The 27,472-nt window shown below is 43.3% G+C and overlaps 1 protein-coding gene across 3 annotated transcripts in view; it reads right to left on the bottom strand.

Annotated features, from left to right (window-relative positions):
* JAK1 (Janus kinase 1) overlaps positions 1–27,472 on the bottom strand; it is a 68,688-nt gene that overhangs the window by 30,036 nt on the left and 11,180 nt on the right. For 2 of the 3 annotated variants that reach the window (XM_076340000.1, XM_076340003.1), the window contains exons 2-4: positions 23,615–23,771; positions 1,715–1,794; positions 658–856 (exon numbers count right to left, since the gene is read on the bottom strand). In XM_076340000.1, the coding sequence (XP_076196115.1) occupies positions 658–856; positions 1,715–1,720 (205 nt within the window). In that variant the 5' untranslated portion in view covers positions 1,721–1,794; positions 23,615–23,771. The remainder of the gene's footprint in view (positions 1–657; positions 857–1,714; positions 1,795–23,614; positions 23,772–27,472) is intronic. The other variant, XM_076340001.1, reaches the window with a different exon arrangement.

Raw genomic sequence — 27,472 nt, 5'->3', positions numbered from 1 at the left:
TTAAATCCACTAATTCCAGCAGAATTTCATAGATGTTCAAATATTTTGCTGAGTCAAGGACCACAGTGACAAAGCAAGAAATCTTCATTATACATTTATGTATTACCGCAATTGTGCGCAGTTCAGGTTACCTTAACTGGTGAATTATTAGTACTACAGACATCATAACTCTCTGCAAAGCAGTGTCAAGTAACAGAAAACTAAAACCGGAAAAGTAGCAAATAGGTTTTGTTTGGTTTTCTTCATTAGCCCTCTCCAAAATGTTTTGTAACACGGGACAGATCCTGACAGGCTTACCGACTAGCATACGAGGTAAGGCCAGCTTTGTGTTAACTTATTTGTATATGGTGTCTCCTCTTCTCTTAAAAGAAACCTAATCATTCCACCCAAATTAAAAAATCAGTACCTGTATCTGCCAGAAACCAGGGTGGGAGATGATCACTTTATATGAATCTCAAGACAGTCTCTCCCACCATTTCTTCCACTCCAAGCAGTTTAAGAACTGCCCAAACAGACCCTTGGCAAAAGTTTCCATCCTAGACTACATAACATGCATATTTCTTCTACAAGCATTGACTTACATGCAAAGAAGGACGCATCACTTTTGATACTGTCAGGCCTTGCCACTGAGAACTTATATAAAATCCATATACTCACAACACCTCTGGGCAGCTTCAATGCACAGCTCCTCCGAGGTAAACTCGCCACTGGTGTAACAAATGGGATTTTTATCTTGCAGGTAGAAAAGTATTTCTAAACCTTGACGCTGAGCTTCCAGGTTTACTTCGCTCTTCTTTGTGCTCCTCATTTTTGCACAGAAAGCCATGGCTTTGCAATCTTCTTTTACGTTTAGATACTGAAAGTGGAAGAAGAATAGTTAAGCAAAATGTAAAGAAAAGAGTGACTATTTGTCAGAACACAAATCCGTTGTTTAATGAGGCTACTGCATAATATGATGGGCTAGGCACAGCATTTCTCAAAGTCTTCACATTGGGAACCTGATTATTCAAAAATCAGTACTTTTCACAAATGAGGGGAAAAGTGAAAAAAAAAGTCAATGATTATTCTGTTTCTGGTAACTCTGTTCCAAATAATCCCGTTCTGTTCTGGTGGTTCCACAACTGTTCTAGAAGGTTTCTCTTCTTACTGAAAAGCAGGAATAACTTTCACATCCTTAAGCACCTAACTAGCTGAAAAACAATACTTGAGGATGGGTCATATAAACAGTATTATTTATATTTCCTTTAAAAAAAAAAAGTTTGCTTCTATTTTTACAATCTCCTTAACAGCTAAATATTTCTGATAGTTTTCTCCCCTCTCACTCTTTGTTTTTTAAACTCCTGATACTTAATGTGCCATGGTGAAATGAGCTTTACTGGAGAGTTATTTTTTATTATTACTTCTCTCTATCTCCAGAAAGAAAGAGTAGCACTAAGTAGGTTTAATGCAATAGCTTTTAGGCTGCCAAGAATGCATACAAGACAGCTCTGACTCAAAAGAAAATGCATATTGCATTTTATACCCAGTGCTTAAATAGAAACAGCGGAAAGGAAACAGACCCCATAATACCTGGAGTGTGCGTTCATCTGTGTTCCATGTTTTACTAAGCCTTAGCTCAATTAATAACAAAAGCCCAAACCACCAATTCTGTAGTTTATGAAATTAATCTTCCCACTGAAAAACAAACAATACCAAACCTCAAAAGCCAACACACCTGCATTTATGTGACTGTCTGATCCTCTATGTAACTGAAATGGATTATCTTCACACTCTCCAAGAGCACCTTGACTCTGGCTGAGAAAAAAAAAATAAAAATTGTCAGGAATGGCTTTGTACAGTTTGAGGCACAAAATATATGGTCAGGCTGATAAAATGCCACTTGCAATCAGAGGGAATCTTTCCATTAATACAACCGAGATCCAGATCTAGTCTCAACCAAAGACAGCCGTAGTAAGCATCTAGGAGTCTATGTAAGTCTACTGATTTCTTTTGACTCTTTGGGTGCACTGATTGAGATGCAAACAAAAAACAAAGGGAAAGTCTTAGTTATTTATTGGTTTTTTTTTCATATTTTCAGAGCATCAACCATCAGTTTGGTGTCATACTGATTGCAATCCTTAGCTGTGACGCCAAAGCAGCATTCTTCTCTTTGCTTTACCTCCTTCATGGCTTTTGAAGTCACTTCATATTTTTAACTACATGTTGCTAATTCCAATTCTTCCCTAGTCTCTATTGTTTCTTCCCCTCCCAGATTATCAGGGGTTTTTTTGTTGTTTTATTCTCCTTTGATCTATGAAAGGTGTAGAGCCTTGGGTGGGTGGCAGAGAGTAAGGAAGCTACTCAAGGGAGTATCATTGCAAGGGTCGTATTTCTCTCAGAGGAACCTTGTTCGCAAGGAGCACGGCCCGTGACTTCAGAGCCTTCAAGAAGCAGGGGCACCTTCCAAGAGACTACATTTTTTTTAAGCCTCATATAACACCACAAACCACCTCAGTATTCTGGGGCTGGTTTGCAAAACTACTCCCACCCAAAGTTACAGCTTATCCTTATCACCTAAAGCAAACCGGGAAAATATCAATACCATCTTTTTTAACGGTAGGCATGGCAGTGCCTCTATTTAAAGTATTGTCTGATACCAGGGCTGTAAAATCAATGAGATGCTACAGGAATACTTAAGAAGCAGGTGGGGGAAGAGTGGGCATTGGTAAAACATCTCCCTAGTCCCAGTCCTGATGGTAGAGCACGGAGCATCAGCGAAAGAGCTGGCATGCTTGAAAGGCACAGGTGTATGTTTCTTTCCAAAGGTGGACAGGCTACTCCTCTCCCACTGGCACGTGAATAAGCCAGATGAGGAAGGAGTCTGGACTTCTTGAAGAGAAGAAGGTTGTGGGACACTGTTCTGCATCTCCGGAGAGACACCCATGCTTTGGCACTGGTCCTGCGTCACTGTCCATCAGCCATGGCTCCATGCTCTCAAGGGGAAACCATCCCGCTTGCTTCTCCTAGGGTAGTCACTAATTAAGTGCAACAGTGAACTACATGTGACAAAGTGTGTCTAAACTAAACATGACAGTACTGCTGGTTTGGTAAATGTCGCCCATCACTCATCTGAGGCTGAAAGACTGCTCCATTTGTATTCTCGATCCCTCCTTTTCCTCTTCTTCCCCATCTCTGCCAAAACGTATGTGAACTAAATGTGTATTGGTTTTGCTGCAACAGCATTAGGCCTTAATCTGATATGGCAGACTTCGCTGAATATTGCTTTATACGCCTTAGGCTTAGTTTGGAAAAAGTCTGACACTGCCACACAAGCTTCCCTTGTGCTTGGAAAGTGCCCAGCAAATGTGATACTATCATAGAAAAAAAATAACATTTAACAGCACAACACACATTTACAATTAAATTGCACAATCCTGCCATCCATGCCACTTTAATGCTAAAGATGTTTCCTGACGCATTTCCCTCAGCAATAATATGGGGAAGAAGTAATTGAGAGCATGATTACTACAACATGCAGACAAACCAGTAATTATTTCTGCACAGCACCAGAAAATTTAAATGCAAAAGGTTAAAGATATTAGCTTTAGTTTAATTGAAAACACTCCCTTTTAAACAATGTACCTTATAACTGAAACTCAATATATTTTAATGTCTGTGTGGGCATAATATTAAAAAGATTGTCCAGACATTTTAAAATGTGAAGGAAATATAAAACCATTGCCGCCTTGCAGATTCATAAATCAAAACTGTTGCTTTTCAACACAGCATTGGTTTTGCTTAATAGCTCATATTCTTATTTCTAATCATGGCAGCAATTCTCAGAATACAAAAGAACCTTAAATGCTGCTTCATTTACAATATGCTTCTGGGGATGAACCAAACAAACCAACGTCCAATCTCTAACTTACTATTTACTAAGGAGTTTTCTAGATATTCCCATGCTCAATGTCAGAAATTCACCTTTTTAAAAATGCATCTTAATCATCGAAAAAGTCTCCTTTGAACAAGACAAATTCCTTCTCTATCTTAGCAGTAGCATCTCTCACCAGTCCTACACAGTAATATTATCATACGTACAGGTCACGGCACCCGGTGACAGCCAGGACAGTGTTACAGCAGCCCTTTGCTCCTCCAGACCCTGCTGCCTGCAAGCATGTACAGGCAGCCATGCAACTGTCCCCTGTGCAAGGCTCACCCCAGTCCTGTGTGCGTGACTCAGAGCTCCCCACGGCCATTACGTTCGGTCTCGTGCCATCTTAAGCATCACATTACACAGTCCTCATCCTTTATCTCAGAAATCTGAAGGGGATTTTTATCCTTTGCCACTTAAAAGGTTTTAGAGCCTCAGTGGACCATTGGTTTTTGTGTATTTTCTGCAGATTATCTCCCCCCGTCGTGTTTCCCTGATGAACTTAGAGATACCAGATGTATCCTCTCAGACTGCATTTTGCTTGGCTCGCACCATGCTCCACTGCTCTCTTCCTGCACAACAAGCTCCACTTTCCCCTGCCTATCCTTGCAGCATGTCTCAATGCTTAACCCATCCTCTTCGAGCAGCACTACTCCAGCGGACACAATGTAGGACGACAGGGATGCAACTCAGTCTCTGCTGGGAGTAGTCTGACTGACAGGACAGCATTTGCTTTTTTCAAAGCACATTTTCTCTTCACCCGATTTCTGTTTCTCAAGGTGGAAACAGTCTTTTGCGATGCATGCTGCAAAATATTTAGGGGATGGTAGGATGGCTCTTCTAGAGATACCGCTTGGTAACCCTATGCCTCGAAAGCTGATGCATTATAGCCTTCTGAGCACTCCTCAAAGTAAAGGGTTTCTCTGGTCATTTAAACCCCTGACCAATATATACACACATACCTGCCACCTTCTTAAAACTCTGTATTTCAGTTGCAGAGTAACTCAGCTGGCTGGCAGGGTGAGCAAATCCCCAGCCCGATGCACCACCAGCAGAGGGGGACAACAATTCATCCTTCTCAAAAGAGTTACAACCACAAAATTAGTGATTTTGGGTGCACACAGGCACAAAACCAAAACCATGCACCCACAATTGCCAAAACTCACATCTAATTTCTTTGGACGAGGTCAACAAACCAATCTGGGGCCACAGAAATTTTTTTTTTCCTCATACCCCCACACCCTCCGAGACCCTCACAAAATTTTGGCATCAGAAAGATGAAAACTTAAAAAATAGCGAGAGGGAATTCTAGAAGGCGGGTTGTCCAACATCAGTTTGTTTCTGGTTTGGCTATTAAACTATTAAGACTTAATGAAATATTTGGAAGAGAATAATATTTAGTAAAATCTCAAGTTCCTGCCTATGACTTGCCACGGCCAAGATCTCCTTAGTAAAAGCAGAGTGGTTCAAGTGCAATTGTCCCAGCATTTCTAAGGAAAAAAAAACAAATGTACAACGCTATTTGTTAAATAATCCCTTTAAACTTTTGTATGCCTCAAAAACCAAGGAAAGAAAAGGCAGGGGCATAAATCAAATACTTTAGAAACTATTTGCAAATCTTCCTTGAACCAGAAGGAAGAAGCTAATCCGCTGTTGTGGAAGGAGGAGCCCAGGAAAGCCAGCCTGGCTCCGAAGCCTCCTGTGAAGCTGGGACATCTGCACCTGGCCCTGCTGAGAGCCCCCCCTCGAGAAAAATACCCCAAAACACAAGAAGATCTTCCCCTGAATAAGGAAACAGAGGATAAAACTGGCAGCTGGGAGATACTTCAAGATGTCAAACACCAACAGAAACTGGCTCCAAGCTCCACTGGGCATTTTTGAGAAAACTCTTCTCACCTGAGCTCAAACAAGGCTATAGATGCCACATAGCTTAGGCTCCCCGTCTGAGCAAACAAGGGATTTGTGGGTTTTTTACCCCAACTCAAGTTTTCTTGCTCTCAGCGGGACACACTTAAATTTTTCCCGGCAGAGCTGCCGCAATTCCCAAAAGAGAGGCACTGTGACAAGGAGGAGATGCAAGCAGAGCCGCTGTGCCTGCCAGGAGAAATGCCCTCAGCTGCCTGAAAGCTGCTGCCTGCGCATGCTGCCCATCCCACTGGACCCCACGGACCCAGCACCCTTTGTTTTCCATTCATAAAACATTTTAATGGGCAAAGGGAAAACACGAAACCCACACAGGTTTTGAGAAGAAACCCCCCAGCGCACATGCACACTTAACCTGAGGCAATCCTGCGCACTGAGACCTGCTCAGATTTAAAATGCAAGTTTTGATTCCTGCTCGTTTTGGGGAGTTCTGACAGGGAAACAAGACTCCAGCCGGTGCTGCTGACCCCCCCATGCCAGCCTTGCTACACCACTGCCCGTGCGGCCTCCACGCTTCCCACTGTAAACAAAGAACATGGAAGCCAAATGCGAAGATGGAAGGTCTGTTTCAGGGGCAAAAGTCCCTAAAATATGAGGAGAGGAAAATCCCAGATAAAATCTGACCAAACTAGAACTCGGTTTGAAGCACCATTTGTAAGCCCTTCCTCTTTTTTTCCCTCTCAGCCAATTTAGTTCCTGGTTTCATGACAGGGACAGAGCCAGGGGATGTTTATGATTGCTTATGCTAAGAAAGTAACAGATAGGTTTTCCTTAAGTGTGCAGGGCATGGCATTTTTGTAGTATTCATAGTTTGTATCAGCCCAAAAGTCCTCAATTATTATTTTTTCAACACTCTAGTAAAGAAACATGTCACAGCCCGTACAGCACAGGACACGCATCTAATCTAGCATAGCCTATTAGAGACTCATTTAAAATAAAACGAGGTGCTCTACTTAACTTCATAAATTTTGACGAGAGCAAACGACAGTACCGATACAATAGCAAACAGCAATGAAGCAGCACATTAAAATCCCAAATCACTGAAGGGGCTATCGCACTGCTGACCAACCACGCTCCTAGAGCAGCCCTGGGAAGGCACAACCACCACCACAGCAGGCAAAGGTCAGATCAGCCTTGATTAACTAAAGCTCACTAGAAAGAAAAAGCGTAAAAACTTTTCATTGAAGTAGAACATCACCATACACAGATGGTGTTCAGGTCTAAAACTCTTGTCCAAGTAAATCCGAGGACAGCAAAAGGTTCAGCACCTACCTCCCTGCTGCCCACAGTGCCCATGTCTTCTTCTGACCTGTGGATCTGCTCACTACGCTAACTCAACTCTCAAAGCTCCTGTTCACTAATAATTTAAGATTAACTATAATAACTACTATTGGTGCTCTTTTCTGGGGATGATTCTTCCCAGTCACACTGAAGAAAAAAGGCTTTTAAAATGTTATTTTTGGAAATTCAAGAACCCAAATGCTACAGGGCAGAATGAGGTTGTCTTTTTAACTGTATTTGGGTCCTTTCTGTGCATATGCAATATTTCATCACCTTTATGTATGTGATCACATGCTATTTTTTTTTTCCACGGGACTCTTTCACTGAATGCGCAATTCAGTATTTATTTTATTTTACTTTACTCTATTATTCAGAGTGATGTCACAACATGCTGTTTACCTCTGCCCTAAAACCAGAATTACTAATTTCCCTGGGGTTTTTCTGTAGTATTCATTCTGTGATATGACTGATCCATGTTGTAAAACTTTGTTTTAAAAATCGGGCTGAGAGCGCATATAACAAAAATTTTCAGCAAAAATAGTTAACGCACAGCAAAGTTCTTAAGAACTGAAAAAAGAGGGTGCATATGATTGGGTATGTCAGCCAGCCTTCATTATTCGCACGCTTATATTAACAGGTGTTATAGATATCCATTTTTAGCAATCTAACTCCAAAAAGCAGAGGAGGCAGACTCCTGTTGCGTTCACTTACTGACTGCTTTGGACCAGACCCAACGCTTTACGAACCCACTCAATTCACTGTTGCACTATGAGAACTAACCGTGCTCGTTTCCTGTGCTTTTCCAACGCAATTTCAGCTACTTCTCTGAATTTCGCGACGTGTCACCTATGTGGGAAGAGGTTTTTCAGCTTGCTCAGAAAACTGCGTGTTAATTTACCACCTTTATTGTCCCATCTGTAATGGCTGTTGCAGATGCATGAGCACGCACATAAACACAAAGTCACATTTTCCTCTGTATTACCTAATCTGATGTTCCTTTGGATACGGGTTAGGCTTCTATGAAAGGAATAGTGACTGACAATTTTTATAGCTTGCTTCTAAACTATAAACGTGTACTTAATTCTTTCTCATCCACAATTTCTGGTATAATAACAACTTCAAATGATACAATTCTTGAGAAGTTTACAATCTGTTACTATATCCTTGAATAGTCAATACTAACCACTTTTCAGCTAAAGCGGTATAAATTTCCTTGGAGGCAAATATATTCACCCATCAAGCTTCAAGCCGTCATGGAAACCTACCAAACAATGACGTGATTTTTATGTAATTACCATGTAGCCAATATTCCAAAACCTATTACCTGCAAACTGGAGGAAAGTTCATTTATTTTTTTTCCCACAAGCCAGCCATCTAAAAAAAGAGCTTTATTACTAAGACTGATGCAAGAGATTTACAAGGACAATCTGTTTTTATTCCTGCTTGGGACACAGCATTAATGATCCTTTTCCTTCCTTTATGTTCTCCTCCACGCCGCTCACCTACATCCCCTCTCCATGCCTGAGCTGGCATGCAGCTAGCAGTTTGCACCTTTCAGATGTGATGGAAGTTCTCTGGCAAAGAGCCACGTCATCTTCCCAGCAATGAAGCAGATCTTCAGGAAACGCGGCCTCTTCCTGGTGGCACTGCACTGATTTAAGGGGTTTCCTGAAGTTCAGTTCACATGCATGGAAAAACTTTCAGGAAAATCAGTCAGTGCGGCAAAGACCTCCAAATCCACGTTTTCTTGGAAGAGAAAGTGTTAAGGGTGTACAAAGCTTGTTCCTTCTCAGCTTACCTGGCAAGTGATCCTCGTCAGGTCACTAGAACTGGACATGGCAAGACTACACATGTGCTCTTCGTGCCCCAGTTAAAAGCTAAAACTTCAGTGAAAGCTAATATAATGTGCCTCACAACTGGGGCAGACAGAGAGTGAACACGGGGTCATGAACATCAGCTCCGCTAATGCACGGTAACTCTTTCAACTCAAGAGTCTTTGGTCGTATGCCCAGGCCAGAAGTCAGCACAGCACTTAGGTCTACGAGGAGGTGCTGAAGCCCAGGGAATGGCTCTACCTTTTCCAAAAGAGGAAAACACACTGTAGTCGTTGCACAGATCCATCAGAGAGGCAGGGGAGGAAACGAACATAGAAAGAATGGAAAAAAACCCACTACAACACACGCAACTTTCTCTGCCGACTGAAAGACTACAGAAGGCTAACATCGTCACACAACTCACTGTGCCATGGATGTACACAGCAAGAGCAGCCATCTGGCCAGGATGGTGCTGTGATTTAGGAGCACAAAGGGGATTCAGTGTCCAACAACGTGCCAGGACTTCTACAAAGCTTCAACACCTACCCTCCTCCTCAACAAAACATCCTAGTAATTCAAGCTCCCTTTGCTCCCGGAATATTTAGGGGTTACCAGCAGTTTTCCTAAGTAGGAGGGAGATGAAGCATTTTCATTGTCCACGTCTTCCAGATGAAGGTCTGTAACTGCAGAACAACCCCCCTCTTTAACCGGACTGGAGCAAGAGAGGTCGCTTCATCCTGCTCTCCCAAGCCTTAAAATCTCAGAGATGCCACCATGCTGAAATGTTTGACGAAGAAACCTGATGTCTGGGGACTCACTATGCATCTACAGGTTCTCCTCCAAGTTCTCTTTGCAAGCCAAGAATTTTATAAGCCACAATCCCTCCCATCTCCACCTTATTCACTTAACTGATTTCATCTGCTCAGCAGTCTGTGCATGTGGAGAAAAGATGAACCCCAGGTCCTAGATGTACCATCCTGGCACCGCACCATTCCAAACTCAACACTGTTGTGCTGGGTAATTATTTAGGCTGAGAGTGTAGCTGGGAGAGGGCTATTTGTACCCTCCTGTTGCAAAACCACTACATCACCTTTGGCATAATACTGAGATGATACATCCCTTCAGGTACAATGACCATCTCCATGATCCACTGGTGCTCCTCAACAAGGGAATCCTACGTTTTAGTTGCTTTTAAGGAAAAAGTAAGCTTAGATTTATTATGACAGCACCTGGATTTCCGATTATGTCTTTAGTAAGAAACAAACCAAAACAAGCAAACAACTGATACCTAGCAAAGTCAAGACTAGTGAGATGGCACAAGAAACACTATCAGCATGTCTCTTCTACAAATGACTAGAGGAGAAGGAGAAATTAAATGACTTGCCCACTTACCCAGGAAATCAGCGCCAGCATCAGTAACTAGTCTGGGTCTCCCACGTCCCACTCTGCAGCCTCTAACACGAGAGGTACAATTAGAAGTAATAGTTCCTCCAAATACCAACAGCCTGAGTAGGCGGACTTCACACACACTACAGCTTTCTAGTTCAAGAGTATGTAAAACATGCAAAGGGGCTGGGACTTCTTGGTGACCACAGAGCTACTGCAAAGCTCCCCCTCCTCTGAGACTCACCAGCTGTTCACAGACCACTCTAGCAAAGCTCCCAGCACAGTAACCACACACGGTCATTTCCCTCATGTTCAGCCCTGTAGCCACTTCCTGGAGAGCAGCTACAGATGTTCTTAACCTTTTTTCATTTTCAAATCATATCACAAAATGGAGACTCTTGTCCCAGTTCTCTCCACCCCCTGCTTCCTCCTCCCCGGAGCTGGGCAGCACTAAGTGCACAGGCTGCACATTATGATGGTGGCAGCAAAGAGGGACTGCAAGCAAGACCCACACTCCCTCCTCATCCCCTACACAATAGCACACCTCTGTGTTCCCCCACCATCAGCCACTACATGCACGGAGGTCACCTGGTCTCAGAGAAGGAACGGGTGAGAGAAGAGGTTTTGGTACAGCAAAATTTCTTTACCCCAGAGGAGGAACTTGCCCAGCATCATCCTGCAAAAGGGCTGAGCTGCCCAGAAGCAGTGCTGGCAACCCAGCACCTCCCAAGGAGCAGCAATTACTGATGGTGAAGAACAACCTCACAGCAGCCCTCAGAAGAATGAACTGAAATACTGGCATCTCTTTGCATTCTACCTGGTTTAAAAAAAAAGCGTCACTAACTTGTTGCCATAAGCACTAAAATCACTTATAAAGGCCTTAAAGAGTTTTATCGATGTGGTCAACATCTACTCTGCATATTGCAAGACACTTGAATCCCCTAGATTGCTTTATTCACGAAGATTTCTGGTAGTCGTGTGCTTCCTGTGGTGGCTTTGCACTTTGGTAAGTGTTTTTTGATGGTTAGCCTTTTTCTTTGTTTTTTTTTTTAATGCGGTGAGAATATATTGTTAAAGTTCACTCTTAAGGGCTCACCATTTAAAACAAGTCATAAATAAAAGCAAACAAAACTTTACCAGCTATCTTGGCCTTTCTGTTCAGAGCAAACCACCAACACAGTCATCCCCTAACCAACAAACATTCTTTCTATAATATAGTTGCAAAACGATACAATTTCATAACAAACTTGGGATTTGCTATCAACAGCAAGAGCAATTTGATCTTCAAAGTCTCCTACCTCTGTGTTCTCTGCTCAGCTTTTTATTAAGTTAAAATCACCCTGCTGTAATGCTGGTAGCCCCAATACTGGAACACTGCATGCAATTCTGGTTGGAGAAGGTATGGCCAGATGGTACAAAAACAGTCTCAGGGTTAAAGATAGTGTCTCAAGTAAAGCCCCTACTGTTAGGCACTATATATATAGTTCCAATGCAACAAAGCAAAAAGCTGAGATTTGAAGTGCAGAAATCTCTGTAAAGCAGCAGGTGCTCCGGTAGCGGAGGAGGTGCTAATTGTAGCTGTGTGGTCCCGTAAGTCACAGTGTAACAAAACATGTTTTGTTACAAATGTTTAACAAAAAACATTTGTAAAGGCCATCACACATGGTAAAACAAAACAGGAATTGAGCAATGAGAAAAATTTCAATGGGATTCCAGATCTGAGCACAGTTCACTTCTGGTCCTACTGACAGGGCTCCAGTTAATCCAATTCGGCAAAAAACTTTGAGGTACAGCCTTCCATATAGCCACCAAACAAAAGTCACCAACCTCTTCCTCCTCCTGTCCTCACCTGACCTCGCCAAGGTCCTCTAGCAGCAGCACACCTTTCTTTCAGTTAGCTCAACCTAACTGCACAGGTCAGGATGTGGCTATGCTGCACATACTACTGAAACCAAGAAAGAAAAACATGCATCACCAACAATGAAGAACTTTTAGGCGGCACCTCTGTCCTTCAGGCAGAACCTAATTCCTGGAAAACCTGCCACCCAGCAGAGCGAAACTCAGCAATAGGAAGAAACAGAGCTTAGCTTCAGTTTTTCTTTCCTCCTCCTTTCTCCCAGTATCTGCATAAGGGAAGAATATGGCAATACCAACTAACTGCTAGCACTCACATGGCATTCCTTCACCGAGAAGGACTCAAGAGGACTCCAGCTGGTCTTTCTCCACAGTGTGAAACCCTACTAGCATCAAAAAAACCCACTCAACTCCTGACCGTGCTTCCGGGTCTAGAAAGCTAGAAGTGCTGGTCCGAAAAGCAGCATCACCTCTTCGTCTGCCAGATACAAGCTGCATTATGATTTCTGCTACGTTGTGGAAACCATCACCTACATTTGAAAACAGATTTGTTCCACGTGTAGCATTCCTCCATAATTGTAAGCAGAGCAACTCCAGCTTTCCCTGCCCATCCACTGGCCACCCCCTGCCACTGCACGCCATCACACACCATGCAGGCCACGGGAGCATTCTGGACCAATACCTCAGTCTACGGGGAAACTGCTCCTTCATATCAACGAATCATTTTTTGTGCTTGTGAGATAATTTATACACAGATGTTCTCTTGCAAAAGAGTTAGCAAGTGTTGCCATGGAAAGCCACAGCCATCTGAGACCAATTTACAGAAACAGATGAGCTCTACAGTAGCTACGCCAATACCACCCAGAGCTTTGAAAATCAAATACACTGACCTCCAACTAAAGCCTATTTGCTGGGAAACTAATGAAGGACAGTTAGTCAAGGTAACATTTCAACCTTGTCTTACTATACCTATTAACTATTATATTTTGAAGAAGCTTTTGCTTTCTCAGACACTGTGCTTCACTCTTCTCATATAGGGAATGGCAGTCACCATGTCTGTAAATAAGACATGTTATTAATGTGCTCACTAGTGCTAAAGCAGTCGACAAATTGAGGGTAAATGTTCTAATGGTGGTAGATGTAGCAAGGAGGAGCTATTACTTAAAAACTGAAAGCATTCAGGTTAATTAATGTTCCAATAAACAGTATGACCAAAAAAAAAAAATCTAGATTTAGCCACGTAGGTGCACAAGAGACATATTCAAAGCAAAGTGAACAATACAGAGTTTTCCAACCCAAAAAGTTCCCATGGAAAGTTATTGGACTACAATGGTTCACTGTGTATTGAAAAAAATGTTCTAAGTTTAGAAAAGCCAAAGGAGAGTGACTAGCTTAGCACTTGACGTTAAAAACCAGCTAATCCAAGGAAGAGGCCTCCAACAGTCCCACCTCTGCCTCCACAAGTGACGCCTGTGGACAGGAACCGTATGCTGGGACAAGACAGCTGCATGCTCACAGAGGATCCGCTCATCAAACTGCGAGGACCACTAAGTGGCTCAAATGCTGCATTTGCTTTTAGACCTCTTCTGAAAGGCAAAGGCTGGATGTAGCGGTCAGCATACATGAGTGGGTGGGCTTCAGAACAGGAACGGTCTCTGCAGATAGTTCACTGTCATTTTACCTAACGAGTCCTAATGCCATTTTCCAGTCACTGTATTTTGTTATCCACACATGCTGAAACAAACTAGCAAGGCCTATTTGGCTCAGTTACCCACCCCTTCGTGGGTTCCTCTTTGGCTCAAGTGATATCTCACTGAACCACATTCAAGGGGTTGCACCAGGGATGGGCCTTCAGGAGATGGCAGTGGGGGCCAAGGCAGCACCATGTCGGCAGCCTGATGACTGCTTTCTCACACTGCACCACTCCATTAAATGCATTTAAATGTCATTTCCTACTAGCTCCCACCAGCATGACAGAGATTAGAAGGAAGATCAGTCCTCAGAAAGGAAAACCAAAGTCAACTTCTGACATTGCTATTTGAAGATAATTGTATTTTTTAACTTTTAAATTTAAGCAACTCCTTCTCAACGGTGCAGTATGTATCCACTGGCATGCTCATACCTGTGTGTATTTTTCAAAGTATGTGTATGACTAGAGATGAGAAAGATTTACTGCCGTTGAGACATAATTTTTAATAAGAGTGGGAAATACAGTTCTTTATTGCCCGTCTGTTGGGATAAATACACATAGCAATTACTTTTTATTATTGACTAATAAAGAGTACACCTGTATTAATGGTTAGCTGTAAACACATTTACCCCTGTTAGTCAGAGGAAGGAACTGCAACTCTTGTTGCAGCCAAGTTAATGGGCTTGTCTGAAGCAAAATGACACAACACTGAAGTACCTCTTCTAAGTCCATTCAGTCCATTTTATGGACTTACTTTCTGCTCTCCTCACCACTTCACCAAGGCCAGAGCTTCTCAGGGCATGCAGCAGGCCAGCTCATCCACAAGGTCCCTGCAAGGACTGCTGTGCTACACGCTGCAGCCTTACCACCAAGTAAGGCTCTTACCACCACTGTCATGCTTCATTTCACGCGTCCCAAAGGCCAGCCAGGGGTGGCTGCAAGTGCATGGAAAACAGAAGAGTACAGAGAATGGTGTATAAAACGACCTTTAGAGAAAAAGGATCACAGTGATAAAATTTGAAACTGGTTTATTTTTAGTCTCTGCCTGAAAAGCAATGGGGTACGCACTCATCTTTTCTCTTCAAAAAGCCGAGCGCAGTTACACCTCTTCTCCCACAAACGAGCAGTACAGGTAACAGCTATATCTCAATATCGCCCTGTCAAGCAAACTAAATATTTACACTCAATTCATTCTCTTGGACAAATACATACACTACTTTTAACTAACCAGGTAAACAGGAGTAAGTTTTACATGTTTACCTCTGAGAGTTGTGCCAACAGTGGCTCAAAGGTGGTAAGACATGTCAGTAGCTTTAGTGTACAATGGTGAGCAGCGGGACTTTGTTTTTCTTTTCTTAGGGAGTCCTGTTTGGGTTACAGATTTGAGAGTTTGTACTGCAGATTGCACAATTATCCTGTCACTGATGGTTTCGTCCCAGAATGACTAAAGCTGGCCTTTACACTCATCCATACCCAGACAGACTACACTTAGCATTTGACACAGAGTTGCGGCAAGGCACAGGATCTCACCCCGTACAATTTCAACCTGTCAGTCTAAGTACTTTTCTGCCTAGAAAGCCTTACGCCTCTTCTGGTTTACCAATCCAGTTTAACTCTTCTACAAAATTCTGGTAGGGCTGAATCATCTCATGTTTATTTACAGTTCACTGATTTCTCTTTTTAAAGAACATTTGCTCGTCCTATTTCTGCAGTTGCTGCCTGGTAACTTGGTGGTCTTCCCTTTGACAACAAAATCATCCTCCTATGTGTCTTATACAATGTATGAAAGCTGAAAAAAAGAAGTCTGAGTAAAATATACTTTATATTTCAGAACACCGACTGGTATTCTTCAAAGCACAATTGTAAGGTCTGTCCAAAGTCAAAAATTACGGGAGGAATATAAACTTTTACATTTTCAGGCGGCTATCTGCATTCCCACTAGTGTTTTTATATTATAAAAATTTATAGTAGCTCACAGTTTCTCAATTTCCAGTTTTGGACAAGAGCAGTTTCATAGAAGTTTATGGCCAATTCACTTTTCAGTCCAGGTATAATTTTATTTCCACTCTCTAGAAGCACATAGCAGCAGACATTGCTTAGCTACAGTTCTGCCTCCCTCTCTTCTGATGCCTCTCTCACAACAGCAGCTTTGGATGCAGGACCATTACACTGCTGCTGTGACTCAACACCAACAAACTATCATGCCTTGCTTTGCTCCCCCCCACTGATGAGTCCCAAGATATTAGCTGTACATGCCACAGGTCACCCTTCCCAAGAGACTGATAAACGTTATCTCAGCTTCAACAGCTCGAGCAGGCCCAGTTTATCCACGCTCAACCAAAGAGTCTCTGATCTGAGGAACTGTGACCCCAACCTCCCTCCCCAGCTACAGTGCTAACACGAAGCTCAAGGACCTTGGCTGCGCACCGGGAAACGTTTTCAGCAGCAAGAAAAGAAAGCGACTTCCAGCCAGCATATTGGTTCCACCGCTGCTCCGCAGCAAACACCCCAACCTATGGTTGCTGCAACACCTTGCCAAGTGATGGGGAGGGTGGGGGAGAGGCAGGGGCAGACCTGTGTAACAGCGAATCCACAAGCCACACTCTTGCACCTTCTCTGGCCCAAGCCCAAATCCTCACTCAGCAGCAGTAAACAGGAAGCCACTGCTGAACTCCATGACACACATGCACACCCCAAGCAACCTCCTAAACTTCTTCCTCTTGCAAATACAGCTGTCAGCATCTGTAAAGAAGAGAGTATCTACATCTGTAAGGAAGGGTATCAGGGCTGCACATTACCAGTCATCAGAGCTCCACAAGCTGAACACACTGCTATCCTGGGAAGGACGGCACCCTAAGGATTATATAAATTGCAAGCAGGGTTTTACAACAGAAAAGCTGTGACTTGTATATTCATTGTGGCTAAAACCTAGGAATATTTTCTTAATACATTAAATCATGTCCCGTATGAAACAGACTTCCACCTTGTGAGGTAGAAAAGCACCTCTAGGTACTACCAAGCTATTCATCACCACCCCTCCTTGCCACTTCAGCTGTGCCTCTACTGATCTGGTTGTAAGGTCCAGCCTTGATGCCAATTTATCCGTGTATGTCTAGATGCGATGCTGTGAATACTGGGCTGCAGTACCTTCTGGAAGCATCAAGCAGAACAAGAATTATGCTAAGACCTAAAAATCTCGGACAAGGCAGGACTGAAGACATCACTCCAATAAAATAAGCTGTTGCCATGGAAAGTGGCTTTAAGACCTTACTAGAGCTTTTAACTATCTTTCCTGTAAAGAGCTTAGTACAGTAAATGTGAGTAAGCAAATATTAAAAATAGCTAGGCAGGGACACTCTTGTTCAATTGCTTTTAGCACTGACTCAAACGTGTATGACTCACCCCAAGTACCTCCTGCCGTATCTACTTTCCCAGTGCTGGCTGTAACACCTCTTACTTTACACACAGGACACCACCACTGCTGATCTCGGGGACCTCCAGGACAGACAGGTCGTGTGTGTCAATACCACTAAAGTGTTATCAGAATTTTCTACACATTCTTTCAACCTTCAATGATCATTTTTAAGTAAATGATTCACAGGATTACGCTACAAAAGGACTGAAAGCCAACAGTAAAAAGGACTAGAAATTAAGGAGTTGTCATGCTTAAATTACTCTCAAAAAGTTCGACAGGCAATCACCAAGCATCTCACTTCAGAAAACACTTCCTTACCCTCTCTCCTCCTAGCTGCAGCCACGCCGAGTTACTGAGTCGCCCTCCAACAAGATCATCCTCCTAGAAATCCGCATGTCTTGTAGACAGGCTTTCTGAATGCAGTATCTCTGCTGTTCTTTGTTCAAACCACCCAAAAAAATCAAAGAAAAACCCTTCTAAAGCAAGTCATAGTCTTATTTACTGGAGTTTACAGGAACTAGTGGTCACACATAGGGAATTTCCACATAGTTAACTTCGTAACTTTTATACTTCCACTGTACATTTACGATCAAAACATCACAGAACGGAAAAGCCATTAACAAAACCTTCATAACAGATGTACAATTTAATCAAGACTAGTCAAGCTAATCAGATACCAATTAAAAACTGTTTAGTACTACATATACACTATAGGTGGCAATATGTGATCCTGGACATTTTATATAATAAGTTCTCCTCCAGAACTAGTTATGTGCTTAAAAATCATATATACCAAAGTCTCTGCCAGATTTGCAGTAATATCCCCTGACCCAAATAACTTAATTTTGACACTCATGCCTTAAAAGAGATCATAAAGAAAATTACAAAGGGAAGAAGAGAGAGAGGCCAGTGGTAGCAAAACAACATCATATAGTTAATCAGCACACATATCCTTCAGAAGTAATGTCAAGTTTTTATTACATCTTCACTTCTCATTGACAAAATAACAATGGTATGTTTCTTTTGGGGTTGAGTGGCTTTTTTGGACATCAAGGGAAAAGAAAATGCAGGAAGAGAATCACTAACCTGAAACCTTTAAGAAAAATACTTGATATTTTCGGGAAGTCCCAAGTTCTTTAGTGCTATATTTGCACTACTCTATTAGGCACCTTATGCATGAATTATTCATAGTAACTTTTTCTCTATATTATGTTGTACTAGCCTTAAAAATTATCACTTTCTGCTGCTCTTTGCCAGGAAAAGAATAATATGGCTAGTTTGGGGGGTGTTTTCAGCATAACTCAGAAAAAAGAGAGGACAGATAAATGTTATGCCCAGACTGACCCATTTGCTTAATTATCAAACAGCATTTGCCTGCTTCCAAAACTGACGAAATCTAGCAGTAATAAAGTCCGAGCTCAAACTGTCAAATCAGAAAAACAGGAACTGTGCTCTAGAACTGGGGTTTCGTATTTCCCCTTTCAAACTTGATAGCAGAACTAACAACATATTTTGCGTCTAAGAGACCATGAGACACAAAATCTCCTGAATTTGGGGGGGGGGGGGGGGGAGGGTAAATTTAAAATCAGTTATTTGCTGCAAAGACTCGGTTCTAATTTCAACTAAACAGAGAGAGTAGCTTCACACACCATGTACTCCTTTTCATACCTCTATGAATGAGAAAACACAGAAGAGTGAATACAGCTGAAAAGGAAGGTCTACCAGAGATGTCCTCCCATGAAACCCCATTACCAGGAAATGAGGAAAGACTGAGGAAAAAAAGAAGAGACGAGAGAGGCAAGTCTGAGGAACTTTTCATGCTTTGCTCCAGGTCTGCAGCCAGACAATTCGCAAATACCACAGTGCAGCTATTCTGGGCAATAAATATTTAACCGTAGCGGGCAATACTTCCTACAAATAATACTTAGAGGAAAAAAAAGCTTTAGGGAGCAAATCTGTGTGTTAAAGCACATGCACTTCTGTAGAAAATAATGAAAAATAAAACCAGAACGTGCACCATGCGTACACTAACTACCGAGTACACAGCCTGTTAGCTCAGCAGTCTAAGATGGCTACTTAAGCCTTAGCACTAAATACTCTTAACCATAAAAGTACTTCCTTTTTTCTGTCCTTAAAAGCAACTTAGAAATTTAATTGCAAGTTAACACGTAGGAATCTTAACAACAAAACCTCTTTCAAATTCATTATGTTGTTGGTTTATCCTAACATACAAATATCCCCAGTCTTAAACTGTTCAGCCTCTACAAAAACTAGCCATACCACATCAGGCATTCCTCATCATTTACAGAATCCCCATGGATTTTAGGGGATGCAAAGCTTCACTCCAAACCACTGCTCTAAGACACTGTAATTGCCAGAAGGCTGTTATCCCATGAAGAATCGACTCAAACTTAAAATGCATCAACACATTAAAAGAATCATAATGCTTGACTAGTTTCAGAATCTAGTTGAAGACCAGTCAAAAAAATTATTGATTTGTAACCTAACACACTGTTCTAAAATCTGGAAAGATTTCTTTTAAAGGGACAGAGTATTTTAGTAAACATTAAACAAATATTAGTTACATTAAGCAGATCTCTGTATTGAAAGGTTAACTAGTGACTTCAGAGAAAACTCACAGAAATTAGTTACAAGTGATCTCTACAAACTTTTTTTTTTTGAAAAAGATATCTGTAATTCCTATAGTAACTTGGATGTATCACCCCTCCAGCAGTTTTCTTAAGCAATCTGAGAATTATCATATAAACTTCACAGAGAGGAAATACCCCATTTTTAAACAACTAACCAAAATCTTTCCCTGTGTCTTACAACCCAGAAATCTGGCTGTAACCCAGCTGCATTTCTGCCTTGGTGTTTGCTTCTATATTGCGAAGTAAAATCAGTTCATTTTCTCAAATGGCTAAATGCACATAAATTGTACTTAACCAGAAATTACAGAGCCAAAGTTTCTTCTTATGTGACTTCTGTGCATATGCAGTGGCTATCTTTAATCTGCAAGGTTACCTGCAGTTAAAAACAGTCTACTACATTTCTCTATACCATTCTAGACACAGTCTTTCTATGCAAATAGAAAAAAAAAAATTATTTCCCTCATTCTTAAGGGGAAATAAATTCAAAAAAACCCAGTGTGCTGTCAGTCTATAGACATTCAACAAGTCAGCAGTGCAGAACTTAACATTTCCATGTCTGTGCATCACAATGACTAACAACACAATACCCCACAACCCACTCAGTGAACACCACCTTTGTATCTCCCTGAACTCTGTGCTGGGGGTTCCTGGCACCATTTCTTGAGTGTCCCGAGGATTACACAGATCACACTCAAACCCAGTTGATAAACCAACAGCAGTACTCCATCCTTGCAGGCTTCTGAGACATAAAGCGTCAGGGGAAAGAGGGGATTTCAGCGCCCCCCACAATGTCTCCTTTCCACTCCAAAATGCGTCTTATGCCAGCACTCGGGATGGGAGATCATCTTTGCAGATACATTTAATAGCTTCTGCTCTGGCAGGATCTTCACCCACATGGAATGAGGATGTTCACACCATGCCTGTTCCACACCATGCCTGTTCCACACCATGCCGTTCCTCTCAAACCACAGGCTCTTGAGCAGAAAAAGAGGTTCTCAATAATGCTTGTCAAAAGCACTCATGCACAATTTTTTTTTTTTTTTCAAATGCACAACACCTACAGTTATGAGAACCTCAAAGTTCTCATTTTCTGTTTTCTTACCAAGCCACCGGAAAGCTGACTCTCAGTATCCACTGGCTTCCAACAAGAACCCATAGCCTTCCCCCCCCCCCCCCCTCCAGTGTTCAGTGTACAATTGAATCTCTTCACCTCTTTTGAAAATCTGAAAGTGTAGTGGAACAAGACATGCAGAAAACATTCTCATGAACAAATTCACCTGAATTTAAGCAAAATGGCCACAAGCCTTTTCCACAAAATCACCATGAGCAGAATTCAATTCCTAACATCCACAAAGAGAAAGAAATCTGCATGCCACTATTTCCTTACCAATCGTAACAAGGAAGCCAAAGTACACCTAGAGATTCAAGAGAGAGTCAGAAAAACTGCTTTATATTCTTTGATGGTAATAGAAGACTTGACTTGTTTTAAACACAACAGAAATAGTAGACCACTTTTTTTTTTTTCCCCGCAAGAAATTCTGAGCACTAATGGACTGTGACCAGAAGTCACTGAAATCAGGGCAAAGGACTTCATTTAGGCTGCTTTAAACTTTGTTTTTGTTAGTGATCATCATATACTTAACCTAGACTCCTGAAAAATAATTTTAACAAAAACTCTGAAAGAGCCACCCTGTCATTTTAGCTAGGAATGACAAAAGCTTAATTGAGAATTACAGAAGCCAAAACCACCATTTTTAAATCTTGTAGATTCTTTTCTGTTTACTGTAACAAGAGAGCAAACAGATGCGGCAAGGGAAACAGAATAAGCATACCAGATATTCCAATAACAAGCCATTCCTTGCTAGTTATTATCATTTGCTTATTTTTTTGAGAGGCCTGAAACACACAAATTTAATCTGGCAATAAATGCAACTACAGAATTAAATTAAAAATGGACATATCGAGGTGTTAATTTTATTAAACCACAACTCCCATGTCACAGAATGGCTGAGGTGGGAAGGGACCTTGCCCTGGTTTCAGCTGGGATAGAGTTAATTTTCTTCCTAGTAGCTGGTACAGTGCTGTGTTTTGGATTTAGGATGAGAATAATGTTGATAACACACCGATGTTTCAGTTGTTGCTAAGTAGTGCTTACACCAGTCAAGGACTTTCCAGCTTCTCATGCCCTGCCAGCGAGAAGCTGGGAGGGGACACAGCCAGGACAGCTGACCCAAACTGGCCAAAGGGATATTCCATACCATGTGATGTCATGCTCAGTATATAAACTGGGGGAGTTGGCCAGGGGGGCGGTGACCGCTGCTCAGGGACTGGCTGGGCATCGGTCGGCGGGTGGTGAGCAATTGCATTGTGCATCACTATCACTTATTTTGTATACTCTTTTATCATCATCATCATTATTATTAATTTCCCTTCCTTTTCTGTCCTATTAAACTGTCTTTATCTCAACCCACGAATTTTATTTCCCCCCCCCCCCCGATTCTCTCCCCCATCCCACTGGCAGGGGGGGAGTGAGCAAAGAGCTGCGTGGTGTTTAGCCGCCTGCCAGGTTAAACCACAACAGTCCTTTTGGCGCCCAACGTGGTGAGATAACGACAGATCTGACCAGAGCGTGTTAAGGCAAATTTGTTATAAGCATTCATCATATTGGTTTAATAGTCGCTGGTCACAATGTTGATTAATTTACTCTCAAAGTTGTCGTGCTTGCTCTCAAAGTTGTGTTATCTAACACCTTACTTGCTGTATATGTTCCCTGTTGCGCTGTCCTTCACCTCTGGGAGCTGGATCAAGGATGTCATTTTGCTGCACTGTGTAACACTGGTTTCTGATATGATAAAATTATTGGTCGTGAGACTAATCTGGTACTTGTACTCGGCATTGCCATCATCTCTGTACGTTGGGAGCCACCTTTCAGAAACTATTAATAATAACACTCTTTACCTTTTCTCCTCGGGGAACCAATCTATGTGGGAGGCGGGGGGGACACTTCCCCCCGCTCCTTCACCTTCCCTTTCTCTTTCAGGCTAGTTACAACAGCTCTTGAGAATTTTGAATATCCTTGGGATGTTCAAACCAGCATGTTCCTATTGCTATGTCTCCTGAATGTGGTTCAGGTCTTGTTTAAGGTTAAACAATTATTTAAGAATACCATCCAGAGATCAACCCCGGCAACAGGCACTGCAGCTACTCCAACCCCCACGACAGGCACTGCAGCTGAACCAGAGAACCAACCCATGCCAGTATCAGTCACCCCAATACTAAACAAGATGATTTTCTTGTGTAAAGGATGAAGATGAACCAGGGCCAACATGAGAACAGGAGGAGGAAGAGGCAGAACCCATAAATGAGATGGTAACCACCCGATCCCTATCCCCGAGTGAGCTGCGAGATACGCAAAAAGATTTCAGTCATCATCCAGGCGAGCACGTTGTCACCTGGCTGCTCCAATGCTGGGATAACAGAGCCAGTAGCCTGGAATTAGAGGGTAGGGAAGGCAAGCAGCTGGAATCCCTTTCTAGGGAAGGAGGCATTGACAAAGCAATTGGAAAAGGGGCACAAGCTCTCAGCCTCTGGAGGCGACTCCTGTCAGGCGTGAAGGAAAGGTATCCCTTCAAGGAAGATGTTATATGTCACCCAGGCAAGTGGACCACCATGGAGAGGGGTATCCAGTACCTGAGGGATATCCAGCTGTGCTGGAGGTGATTTATGATGACCTGGACAATGAGCAGTTATCCAAAGATCCAGATGAAGTCAGGTGCACAGGACCCATGTGGTGGAAGTTTGTATGGAGCGCACCATCGTCGTATGTCAATTCACTGGCAGTAATGACCTGGAAAGACGGAGAGGAACAAACGGTCGATGAATTGGCTGGCCAACTCCAGCAATATAAAGAAAGTCTCTCTTCCTCCCTACGGGCCTGCATCTCGGCTGTGGAGAAACTGTCCCAGGAGTTCCAGTGATTCAAAAGGGATATGCCCTACTCCCCACCTGTACGGACCAGTGTCTCAGCCATTAGGAGTAAGTGTCCCTCTGCTCAAGAGAGAGGATATAGAGGGTACACACCATAGGCCACCCTGTGGTTTTACCTGCATGACCACGGAGAGGAGATGAGGAAGTGGTATGGAAAATCTACCTTGACCCTAGAGGCACGGGTACGTGAGTTGCAAGGAAAAACAATCACAAAAGGGGGTTCTTCCAGGAAAACTGCTGCTCCAGTTTCCAGTGAGCAGTTCCCCAGACAGAGTAGAAGGGCTGATTTTACTTCCGATCTTAATAAAGGGACTTCTGATTTGCATTTACAAGAAGTGAGTAACAAATACTATGACCAGGACTAGAGGGGCCCTGCCTCCAGCCAGGTGGAGGAAAGAGACAACCGGGTTTACTGGACTGTGTGGATTCGATGGCCTGGCATGGGAGTATAAGGCTCTAGTAGACACCGGTGCACAGTGTACCCTAACATCATCAAGCTATAAAGGGGCAGAACCCATCTGTATTTCTGGAGTGACGGTGGGATCCCAATAGCTATCTGTATTGGAGGCTGAAGTGAGCCTAACTGGGAATGAGTGGCAGAAGCACCCCATTGTGACTGGCCCAGAGGCTCTGCGCATCCTTGGCATAGACTACCTCAGGAGAGGGTATTTCAAGGACCCAAAAGGGTACCTGTGGGCTTTTGGTATAGCTGCCTGGGAGACAGAGGAAATTAAACAGCTGTCCACCTTGCCTGGTCTCTTGGAGGACCCTTCTGTTGTGGGGTTGCTGAGGGTCGAAGAACAACAGGTACCAATCGCTACCACAACGGTGCACTGGCAGCAATATCTCACCAACCGAGACTCCCTGACTCCCATCCATAAGCTGATTCGTTGACTGGAGAGCCAAGGAGTGATCTGCAAGACTTGCTCACCCTGTAACAGTCCCATATGGCCAGTGCAAAAGTCTAATGGAGAGTGGAGACTAACAGTAGACTATCGCAGCCTGAATGAAGTCACACCGCCGCTGAGTGCTGCCGTGCTGGACATGCTAGAACTTCAATATGAACTGGAGTCAAAGCCAGCCAAGTGGCATGCCATGATTGATATTGCTAATGCGTTTTTCTCAATCCCTTTGGCAGCAAAGTGCAGACCACAGTTTGATTTCACTTGGAGGGGCATCCAGTACACCTGGAATTGACTGCCTCAGGGGTGGAAACACAGCCCCACCATTTGCCATGGACTGATCCAGACTGCCCTGGAACAGAGTGAAGCTGTGGAACACCTGCAATACATTGATGACGTCATCGTATGGGGCAACACAGCAGCAGAAGCTTTTGAGAATGGGAAGAAAATAGTCCAAATCCTTCTGAACGCTGGTTTTGCCATAAAACAAAGTAAGGTCAAGGTACCTGCACAGGAGATCCAGTTTTCAGGAATAAAATGGCAAGATGGATGTCGTTAGATCCCAATGGATGTCATCAACAAAATAACAGCCATGTCTCCACCAACTAGCAAAAAGGAAACGCAAGCCGCCTTAGGCGTTGTGAGTTTTTGAAGAATGCATATTCCAAATTACAGTCTGATTGTAAGCCCTCTCTATCAAGTGAGCCAGAAGAAGGATGATTTCAAATGGGGCCCTGAGCAACAACAAGCTTTTGAACAAATTAAACAGGGGAGAGTTCATGCAGTAGCCCTTGGGCCAGTCCGGACAGGACAAGATGCAAAAAAAAGTGCTCTACGCCACAGCTGGGGAGAATGGCCCTACCTGGAGCCTCTGGCAGAAAGCACCAGGGGAGACTCGAGGTCAACCCCTAGGGTTTTGGAGTCAGGGATACAGAGGATCCGAGGCCCACTATACTCCAACTCAAAAAGAGATATTGGCAGCATGTGAAGGGGTTCGAGCTGCTGTGGAAGTGATCAGCACTGAAGCACAGCTCCTCCTGGCACCCTGACTGCCGGTGCTGGGCTGGGTGTTCAAAGGGAGGATCCCCTGTACACATCATGCAACTGATGCTACGTGGAGTAAGTAGGTCACACTGATCACACAACGGGCTTGAATAGGAAACCCCAGTCGCCCAGAAATCTTGGAAGTGATCGTGGACTGGCCAGAAGGCAAAGATTTCGGAGTATCGCCAGAGGAGGAGGCGACACGTGCTGAAGAAGCCCCACTGTATAATAAACTACCAGAAAATGAGAAGCCATATGCCCTGTTCACTGATGGGTCCTGTTGTCTTGTGGGAAAGCATCGGAGGTGGAAGGCTGCTGTATGGAGTCCTATACGACAAGTCACAGAAACTGCTGAAGGAGAAGGTGAATCAAGTCAGTTTGCAGAGGTGAAAGCCATCCAGCTGGCTTTAGATACTGCTAAACAAGAAAAGTGGCCAGTGCTCTATCTCTGCACTGACTCATGGATGGTGGCAAATGTCCTGTGGGGGTGGTTGCAGCAATAGAAGCAGAGCAACTGGTAGCGCAGAGGCAAACCCCTCTGGGCTGCCGCACTGTGGCAAGATATTGCTGCCCAGGTAGCGAACCTCGTTGTAAAAGTAAGTCACGTAGATGCTCACGTACCCAAGAGTCAGGCCACTGAAGAACATCAAAACAACCAGCAGGTGGATCAGGCTGCTAAGATTGAAGTGGCTCAGGTGGATCTGGACTGGCAACATAAGGGTGAATTATTTATAGCTCGGTGGGCCCATGACACCTCAGGTCACCAAGGAAGAGATGCAACATACAGATGGGCTCGTGATCGAGGGGTGGACTTGACCATGGACACTATTGCACAGGTTATCCATGAATGCGAAACATGCGCTGCAATCAAGCAAGCCAAGTGGTTAAAGCCTCTTTGGTATGGAGGACGATGGCTGAAATATAAATATGGGGAGGCCTGGCAGATCGATTATATCACACTCCCACAAACCCACCAAGGCAAGCGCTATGTGCTTACAATGGTGGAAACAACCACCGGATGGCTGGAAACATATCCCGTGCCCCATGCCACTGCCCGGAACACTATCCTGGGCCTTGAAAAGCAAGTCCTATGGTGACATGGGACCCCAGAAAGAATTGAGTCAGACAACGGGATTCGTTTCTGAAACAACCTCATAGACACCTGGGCCAAAGAGCACGGCATTGAGTGGGTATATCACATCCCCTATCATGCACCAGCCTCTGGGAAAAATGAACGATACAATGGACTGTTAAAGACTACACTGAGAGCAATGGGTGGTGGGACGTTCAAACATTGGGATACACATTTAGCAAAGGCCACCTGGTTAGTCAACACTAGGGGATCTGCCAATTGAGCTGGCCCTGCCCAGTCAAAACTTTTACATACTGTAGAAGGGGATAAAGTCCCTGTAGTGCACATAAAAAATATGCTGGGGAAGACAGTCCAGGTTATTTCTGCCTCGGGCAAAGGCAAACCCATCCATGGGATTGCTTTTGCTCCAGGACCTGGGTGCGCTTGGTGGGTGATGCGGGAGGATGGGGAAGTCCGATGTGCACCTCAAGGGGATTTGATTTTGGGTGAGAATAGCCAATGAATTAAATTAAATTATGTTAA

The sequence above is a fragment of the Aptenodytes patagonicus genome, chromosome 5, assembly GCF_965638725.1.
Source record: "Aptenodytes patagonicus chromosome 5, bAptPat1.pri.cur, whole genome shotgun sequence".
Lineage (NCBI taxonomy): Eukaryota > Metazoa > Chordata > Aves > Sphenisciformes > Spheniscidae > Aptenodytes > Aptenodytes patagonicus.
Note: the sequence above shows the minus strand (reverse complement) of the source record. Positions and strands in the feature narration are given on the sequence as shown.